This window comes from Lipotes vexillifer, unplaced genomic scaffold, assembly GCF_000442215.2.
Source record: "Lipotes vexillifer unplaced genomic scaffold, Lipotes_vexillifer_v1.1 scaffold743, whole genome shotgun sequence".
NCBI lineage: Eukaryota > Metazoa > Chordata > Mammalia > Artiodactyla > Lipotidae > Lipotes > Lipotes vexillifer.
The window spans coordinates 1,078,199-1,087,449 of NW_006779070.1; the positions used below are offsets into that span (position 1 = coordinate 1,078,199).

Below are 9,251 nucleotides of genomic sequence, written 5' to 3' on the forward strand. Positions count from 1 at the left end.
CCTCCCACCCCCTGCCAACACCGCACTGTGGTGCAGAGTCTGCCCTAGTGCCACGCAGGGCCCTCCCTGCAGAGCTCTCAGGAGTGGCCCGGGGCTTCAACCACCACTCTTGGCCCGTGGGCCCCGCAGCCCCACCCATCTCCCTCATCCCTGTGTACATTAGGCTGATTGAGAACCTGGAAAGCAGGGCCTCTTCTTGGGGTCCTGGTCCCAACAGCGCCTCATCAGGTCCACCATCTGCTGGGCTTCAGCCGGCCACTCATCGGAGACAGGCTGCAGGGAGGGCCGCAGGCCTGCGGCCACTCGCACCATAATGGTCATCATGTTGAAGCCTGTGAGAGGGGGCCCAGGCTGTGTGGGTACTGAGGCAGGGCCAGAGGGGCTGGGCAGGGGATGGGGGCTCTGAGGATCCCGACAGGGTGGCGCACATAGCAGGGGCCCCATAAATGCACAGTGAGTTAATAACTAGATTGCAGGCTGACTTGAGGCTCAGATTTGAGCAGCTGGGTCTCTGGTCCAGCTCCAACCCCTCCCAGACCAAGATCGGCCATGGCCCCTCACTGCGGGCTTTTGCTGTCCAAAGATGGCAGGACTGACCAGCAGGCCTAGTTACAGGCTCTGATTTTGAACTTTGCTGGATTATCCAAATTCCCTGACAATCTATTTACCTGACACCTGGGTGGCAGGGTTGGGGGTGAGAGAGACAGGAAAGAACACTTTGAAGCAAAGGAACTAGAGGCAGAGAGTATGGCCTGGGCTGAGGGTTGCCCTTTCTTTCACCGTCACGTGAGCTCTAGAAAGTAGGGGGAGGAAGGAAGGAGGGTGAGAGGACAGGAACCCTTAAAGAGCAATACGGTCCCCAAGAAAAACCTGCCGCCTGCCCCTGCCCCCACGAACGCCCAGCCTCCCAGTCCCTTCCGGGACCCCATCTGACGGTGCCACTGTCGCGTGCTACCTGAATACGGTTTCTTCTGAGTGAGGATCTCCCAGATGACAATCCCGAAGCTGCAGACAGGGGAAAGTGCCCCCTGAGTGGCGTTCTCGGATATCCAGCAGGGGGGCCCCATGGACCACACAAACCCAGGCAATGCCTCTCCAGCCAGAATCCCCCCACATCCCTCCTCCTCCCATGTGGGCAGGGAGGGGCCAGACCTCATCCTTGTCCTGCCCTGCCCTTTGGGCCTTGGGGTCCAGGCAGGGCGTTGACAACAAGCTACGCCCTGGGTATGTGGCCTGGAGCTCAGCCTCCATCTCACCTGTACACATCGTATTTGGGACCTGGGCCCTTGTTGCTCTCCAGGAACATCTCAGGGGGGATGTAGCTGAGGGTGCCCTGCAGAGCTGACCTCTTGATGTACTGCATCCGGGCCGACTGTTCCATCCACTTGGACAGGCTGAAGTCTGAAACCTGGGAGGAAGCCCGGATGGGGATGGGGGGTAATACAGTCTTGCCTCTAGAAAACTGCCTGAGTTTCTCATCCCTCCCACTATCTTCACTTCCAGTGTAGTGTTGCCGCTGAGACCATAAGCTCTCTCCCAGCACTGCCATGTACCACAGGATGACCTTGAACAAGTTACTTATTTTCTCAGAACCTCCATTTACTCAGCTATAAAAGGGAAACAAGATAAGTACTTAACTCACAGCGCTATCATGAGCATTAAATAAGGAAATATGCAAAAGGCACTTAGAACAGTGCCTGGCACATGGTAAGTACTTGGAAGGTGTGGCCATTACCCAAAGGGACTGTGGATAAAGTGGCGTCTTTGGTGAGCTTCTATTCATCCCACTTTCACAGGCCCTGAAGCATTGACACCATGTATATTTATCTCTGACTTTGCTTCCATCCATTGATTCATTCATACATCAATAAACTGACAATTCACTGAGTGCCAACTAGGCTGGATACTGAGGATCAGGCAGCAGATAAGAATGACGAAACCCTCGCACCCATTACTCTCCTAAGTGCTTATTCAAATAGGGGGTATAGTCGCTAATGAAATAGTTTCACAAATGACTATATACTTACAATTGGGGTTAGCAGTATAAAAAGAGAGGTACAGTGAGGGTATATAACAGGGGCCCATGGGGGTGGATCAGGGAAAACCTCCGAGGAGGTGCTGTTTAAGCTGAGACCTGAAAGATGTGTAGGCCTTTGCTGGATAAAGAGGGAGTGGGGGAACACTGTTCCTGGCAGTGGAAACAGCATGTGCAAAGGTCCTGGGGCAGAAATGAAAATGGGGCATGTTTTAGGAACTGAAAAAATGGCCATCATGACCTTTCTTAAGAACATCTCATTTACACACATTCTCACTTGAAGCAAAGAATGGGATAGAGATTATTCTACCCACATTAGAAATGGCACTCAAAGAGGGGTTTTGCAGACATCCTGATACCCAGTTTCATGCACCAAATTTCATTGTGCATCTATCTGTTTTAGGTGTGATCCCTGCCTTCGGTATTTGTCCATGAAGGGAGCTGCTTAAAACTCTTGACAGGGGACTTCCCTGGTGGTCCAGTGGCTAAGACTCCACACTCCCAACACGGGGAGCCCGGGTTCGATCCCTGGTCAGGGAACTAGATCCCACATGCATGCTGCAACTAAAAAGCTCCCGCATGCCGCAACTAAAGATCCCGCATGCCGCAACTAAAGATCCCACGTGCCGCAACAAAGATCTGTTGCAGCCAAATAAATAAATATTAAAAACAACAACAACCAAAACTCTTGACAGGCCAGTCAGGCAGTAAATAATCCTGTTCATCTGGAGAAGGCTCTGGAGTGAAAGGGTGCAGAGGGGTTCACTAGGGTCCTTACCTTGACATGCATGTGACTGTCCAGGAGGATGTTGCCTGGCTTGAGGTCCAGGTGGAGAAGTGGTGGGTTAATGCTGTGGAGGAAGTTCATGGCCAAGCCGGTCTCATGGATGATGCGGAACTTGAGCTGCCAGCAGAGGCTGTGGGTGGGCAGCATCTTCTCCAGGGAGCCGTTGGCCATGAACTCCATCACAATACCCAGGGGCTGCTCGCAAACCCCGTAGATGGACACGATGTGCTGAAACTTGATCTTCTCTACTTTGGTTGCTTCTTCAACGAGGCAATTCACATCAGAGCTATGGAGGGGCAGGAGCGAGAGATGGAAGGAGCTGACCCTTTAATTACAAGAGCAACTAGCAGGACACACAAACTAGACTTGATACCAGGCTGTGCAGACCCAGAGATGCCTTGGGAGCTTGCAAGATAATGGAGGGGGAAAGAGAGACATGAGGGGATGCCCAGTGGATGCGTAGATTAGGGTGCAGATGCAACAAGACAGGAAGTAAAGGGGTCTGCAAATTTAGGAGCCAGCCCATTCTACAGAGGCGGCCACAAAAAGCCTGCCGTTTATTCTGGCCACTTCTATATGTCTACCTCCCCTAGGAGATCGCAAGCCCGTGGAGGACCAAAATTATGCCTCCTGCTTCTTTTAAAATATGATTTATTGAGGAACCACCTCACAATGGTCAGAATGGCCATCATTAAAAAGTCTACAAATAACAAATCCTGGAGAGGATGTGGAAAAAAGGGAACTCTCTTACACTTTTTGTGGGAATGTAAATTGGTGCAGCCACTATGGAAAACAGAAAACTAAAAATAGAGCTACCGTGTGATCCAGCAATCCCACTCCTCGGCATATATCCAGAAAAAACTGTAACTCAAAAAGATACATGTACCCCTATGTTCATAGAAGCACTATTCACAATAGCCAAGACATGGAAACCACCTAAATGCCCGTCGACAGATGAGTGGATAAAGAAGATATGGAACATATATGCAATGGAATACTACTCAGCCATAAAAAATGAAATAATGCCACATGTGTAGCAACATGGATACAACTAGAGATTATCACACTAAATGAAGTAAGTCAGAAAGAGAAAGACAAATACCATATGATATCATTTATATGTGGAATCTAAAATATGACACAAATGAACCTATCTATGAAACAGAATCAAAGACACAGAGAACAGACTGGCGATTGCCAAGGGGCAGGGAGTTGGGGGAGGGATGGAGTGGGAGGTGGGGTTAGCAGATGTAAGCTTTTATATACAGAACAGATAAACAACAAGATCCTACTGTATAGCACAGAGAACCATATTCAATATCCTATGATAAACCATAATGGAAAAGAATATTTTAAAAAATGTATATATATATGTATATATATATATGTATAACTGAATCACTTTGCTGTACAGCAGAAATTAACACAACATTGTACATCAACTATATCTCAATAAAAAATATTGAAAAAATATATCATTTATTGCCTTTTTGATGGTGAAAGTAATATATATATACCTTGTAGAACATCTAGGGAATAGGAAAGAAAATTAGGGAATTCCCTGGCGGTCCAGTGGTTAGGACTCAGTGCTTTCACTGTGGGGCCTGGGTTCAACCCCTAGTCAGGGAACTAAGATCCTGCAAGCCTCATGGCACAGCCAAAAAATAATAATAATAATAGTAATAATAATTAAATCATCAGTAACCCAACCCTCCAGAGTTGGCCTCTGTTAATAATTTAGCATATCCTTTTACTGTACATTTCAAGGAACCTCTCTCCTTTTCTCCCTCCCTGTCACTCCTTTCTCCTCCACTCCCTCTTGCCATCACATAGCGTGGGCTGTTTTGCGATCTGCTTTTCCCTGTTGGTGTAGCGGAGCACTTCCTGCATCGTTATTCTCTCAAAGCAAGCTCGGTAATGGCTGCATGGGATTCCACTTTGGAGGTGAAGGATAAGTTTTCATCTTGGTACTCCCCACAGCACATGGCCACGTACAGCACAAGGCATCTTTGTTGAACTGAACAGAAGTCAATACTTATGGGAAAGCCTTACAAAATAAGCATTTGCAAACCTTTCACTCTTTTCACTGTATGTGCCACAAAACAGCAAATACGCAAATTGCTATAAATTGTTCTGGGATTGCAGGGATGAAGATTAAGGAGAAATGACATCTTTAAAAAGCAGAGTATTTGCAAAGCTGCACTGGCACTGCAGTCAGAGGCTGCTGGAAATGTGCTCACAGGGCCTCCCTGGGAAGCCAGCCAGAGACTCCTCTGCTCCAGGAAAAGGCACCTGCTCTCCCTCGCATCTGGACAGGTTGGCTAGTCCTGGTTTCTGCTGTTCTTGTCTTTACTTCTCTACTGTTCAAGGACTCTCCCCTCAAACCTCTGCAATATTTGTTTTTTTATCTGTCTCCTCCTGTACTTTTGAAGTCACAAGAACTGAGAAGACACCTGTCATGAAATGGAAAAAGCAAGGGATCTGGGATCGCATTGCCCTGCTTTCAAATCCCAATTTCACCTTATTCTCTGTATGACCTTGAACAAGCAAACTCTCTGGGCCTCAGTGTCTTAACTGTAAATGGGAACAACAGTAACCTGCACAACTCCCCTGGACACCCCGATTTCTTGAAAGTGTTTGCTACACCTGCTGTCTTTCTCTTTTCTTCATCTCCCCCCATGCCCTTTCATCTGGTTTCTGGTCTTAATACCTCCCTGACAGGCTGTTGCTAGTCACCGATGACCCCCACGTTGCTGTAGCCTACAAGCAATTTTCTCGTTCTCAGTGTAGGGTCAGTGCCTACTTTGCAGGCTCCTATTGTGTTACCTGATCATTAGACCCAATCCCAGACTCTCTTCTTTTCCTCTTCTCATTCCGTACTCTGTCTCTAGGCAGTCTCAGCATCTCCAACTGGGTATTCGACACTTTACGTGTCTAAAGCTGAACTCTTGATTCTTCCCTCAAACCCGCTCCCCGCTCAGCCTATCCCATCTCAGTGAACGGGGCCTCCATCCCTCTAGCCCTCAAAGATCTTGCTTATCCTGGACACCTCTCTCCCTCTCCTTCCCACAAGCTGCCCCTCAGCACATTCCGTCAGCTCTACCTTCAAAATACAGCAAGAATCTGACCACTGGTGACCACCTCTATCCATTGGCATCTCGGTCCAAGCCTCCTAACTGGTGCCTTTGCTTCTCTCTCTTCCCCTCCACCAGCAGCCAGAGTGGTACTTTTAAAATGTCAGTCAGAGCATGTCACTGCTCTGCTCAGGACTGTCCAGTGGCTCTCTTCTCATTCAGAATAAAAGTTAAAGTTCTTACAATGGCCTACAAAGCCCTCTATGACCTGCCCCACCATGTCAAGCTTGTTGCCTCCTCAGGACCTTTGCGTTTGCTCGTCCCTCTGCCTAGAACACTGAGAGAGCCTGAGAGAGCCACATCATTTGCTCTTTCTTTGCTTCAAATCTCTATTCTCAAATAGTACTTACTTAGGAAGGATTTCAAGCCTATAGAAAATAGCAACCCTACTCCATCAATCCTTATCCCCCCAGAAGAGGAGAATGAAGGAGAAGGCGCACACAGGAAGAGGAGAAAAACAGCGAGAAGGGAGAGCCTGATGGTGAACAGGAAGATGCAGAAGGGGAGGGGCATGGAGTGAAAGGAGGGGAGAATTTGGATGTGACGGAGAAGGTGATTAGATGAAGAAAATGAGGAGGATGAAGGGGAGGAAGAAAACAGGAAAGCTGAAGGAAAGACTCCAAATAACCTGCACAAAAACCCTACCTTGCTTTATCTGTTCTTGAGTTCCGTATTGGCTGGACTGCTCAAATGGAGTTGCTAGCTTTTTCTTAAGGTAGCTGTGATACAAACCCCAGGACACCCACCCAAGCAAAGAACCAAAGAAGAGTTCCTGTGACATTCTGCCTTCACCCATTTAGTCTCTCTCAGAAATCTACCACCAAGCATTATAACAAATTTATAGGCAACGACAAAATTATAAAGCATTGTCAGAGTTTCATGTAAGACCCTTGCGGTAGGGTCAGAGCTGCGATTGGTAAGTCAACCAAGTGTGGCTACCACTTACACTGAGATTGTAACAGCATTTTAACTTTCTGTACAACAAAGAAGCTTGGTAAATAAAATCTTAACATTTTGGGCAAAAAAGCCCACAAATTACTATTTATTGGAAGATGAAAAAAATTTTTTGGAAGATCAGACTACTCAACGCTCCTAAGGTATTTTAATCAAAGAAAGTGTCAGGTGGTTTGTAAGGGATATAGATAAAAATATTTGTTTGTTTTCTGTCTTCCTTCATTAGATTATAAACTCCACAAGGGCACAGACTTCGTTTTGTTCACTTAGCGCTTAGAATGAGTGAGTCCTAGCTTCAAATACACCTATAACAAATGATTCACAAATTTTAATACTGTTAGCTCAGAGCTTTACTCTGAAGTCTACTTGACAATTCTTCTTGGTTGTTTAAAGGCACCTTAAGCTCAACATGGAAAGCTTTCCTCTCTTCACCCACTTAACTCAGACTCATCTTTCATATTTCAGCTCAAGTGTAACTTCCTCAAGGAAGCCTTTTCTGATCTCAAACTCCAATAATAAGCCTTCATGGAACCACAACTCTCTCCTTTCTTGCACCTCTCACAGCAGCACACTTACATTTACACATGGGGTTATCTAATTAATGTCTTTTCTCCCCTATCTGCAAACTCCAGGAGAATATCTCCAGGGCCATATCTGTGGCATTCATCATTATATCTCAGGGTCCAGCACAGAGCCTGGCACCTAGTAGGTGAGCAATAAACATTCATCAGGAGGACAAATGAATGAGATGATGGAAGGAGGATTCAGTGAAGTCATACTCATGAAACTCCTCATATAGCACTCCACACGTGGCAGGCATTGATTACCGTAAATCCCTTAGTCCTTTCCACCCAAGGATTCCTGGAATTGGGAAGGGAATTGAGATAGGAGTTACTGTCAGTGTCTCATGAGTAGCCTTGTCAATGCCATCTGTTTCCTGTTGTTCTTTGCTTCAAAGGCTGTAAATGATTTGAATAGATCCTAGAATAACCTGGCTCTACTCCCAAGCCAGGAAGTTGAGGGAGGAAGGTGGGTGAGTCTGGGGCTATCTCACTTTGCCCTTATTCATTAAGCAGGCAGGGGTCTGGGAGTGAGAGAAGGGACTTGGGTGTGTGGGACCGGAGGCTGTGTCTTGGGAGCTTGCATAGTGATCACAGAGAATGACCAGAAAAAATGCCAATAGGAGTTGCTCCCTGCACCCCCAAGGCGCTCTAGGTGATGTCCCAGGAGGCTTGGGAGGAGGACACGGTTATCATCTCAGACTTCACATCCAAGAATCTCCATGGCTGCACGAGGGGCGAGGGCACAGCCAGTACCAGCAAAGATGGGTTGAAGCAATGGGAAAGAGGTAGTAAGAGGGAAAAGGAGGCCTGCCAGGGAGTGGTCATAGTACGGTCATAGTACGTATAATGGGACCTGGGAGAAGACAGAGACAAAAACAAGGACGGAGACAGCAGCATTCCAGGATTGACCTGCTGGCAGTGCCGGTGTGAGGGCCGGCAAGTGAGTGGCCTGGACAGGCTCTCAGGCCAGCAGGCTGGGCAGCCTCCACCCCACCCCCCAAGCCCCCATCAGCCTGCCCGGGCTGGGCTGGGACCACACCAGACAGGAGTTGCCCCTGGTGTGGAACCTGTGATTCCCCCCAGGTCACTCAGCATCACTGAGCCTAGTGCCACAGGCTCTGAGCAAGCCCAGCCCTGCCTGTGCTGTGAGTTAGGGGGTGGGTAGGAGGGTGGCAGAGGGTCATCCAGAGCAGTCATCACCAAGCTGACACCTGGAAGGAAGGTGAGGCTGGAAAGAAGGAGGCGGGACCAGTTTGGGAGGTTGGATGAAACAAAGGCATAAGTGGAGGGTAGTTCCTGCTCACCTTTGACCTCTGTGGATTTCACACAAAGGTTTGATTCCACAAACAGAGCCAAGTTTATTTCAGAGCGGTAAACAGACAGGGCTGTGCCTGGGAAGCTCAGGCCACAGAACAGAGTTTAGAAAAGTGGAGAGGACAATCCTCAGCCTCAACCCGGCCGCCCCTCCCTCGGGAGCTCCCCGGGCCTCGGGTTTCCCACCGCAAAAGGAGGGGGGAGGCAGGCGGGTACCTGATGGTGTCAGGCTGGAGGCAGCGGGAGCACTTGATGGCGTACTCGGTCCGCCAGCGCTTGTGCCGCGCCTGGAACACCTGGCTGAAGCCGCCGCTCGCCACTGGGCGCCAGGTGCCCTCGAAGTCGTCGCGGGTGAAGACGGGGAGGCCGCCCAGCCGCTGCTCCACGCCCGCGGCCATGGGGTCGGCACGGCCCGGGCTCTCCAAGCCCCGCGCGCTCCCGGCCGGCCTGGCTGCACCCGCCGC

The 9,251-nt window shown here is 48.9% G+C and overlaps 1 protein-coding gene across 1 annotated transcript in view; it reads right to left on the reverse strand.

Annotated features, from left to right (window-relative positions):
- Positions 1-9,185, reverse strand: part of ANKK1 (ankyrin repeat and kinase domain containing 1) — a 12,992-nt gene extending 3,807 nt beyond the window's left edge. Inside the window, 5 exon segments of the mRNA XM_007452213.1 lie at positions 177-332; positions 956-1,005; positions 1,257-1,408; positions 2,814-3,108; positions 9,004-9,185. Coding sequence (XP_007452275.1) covers positions 177-332; positions 956-1,005; positions 1,257-1,408; positions 2,814-3,108; positions 9,004-9,185 — 835 coding nt within the window.
- Between the last annotated feature and the right edge of the window lie 66 nt (positions 9,186-9,251).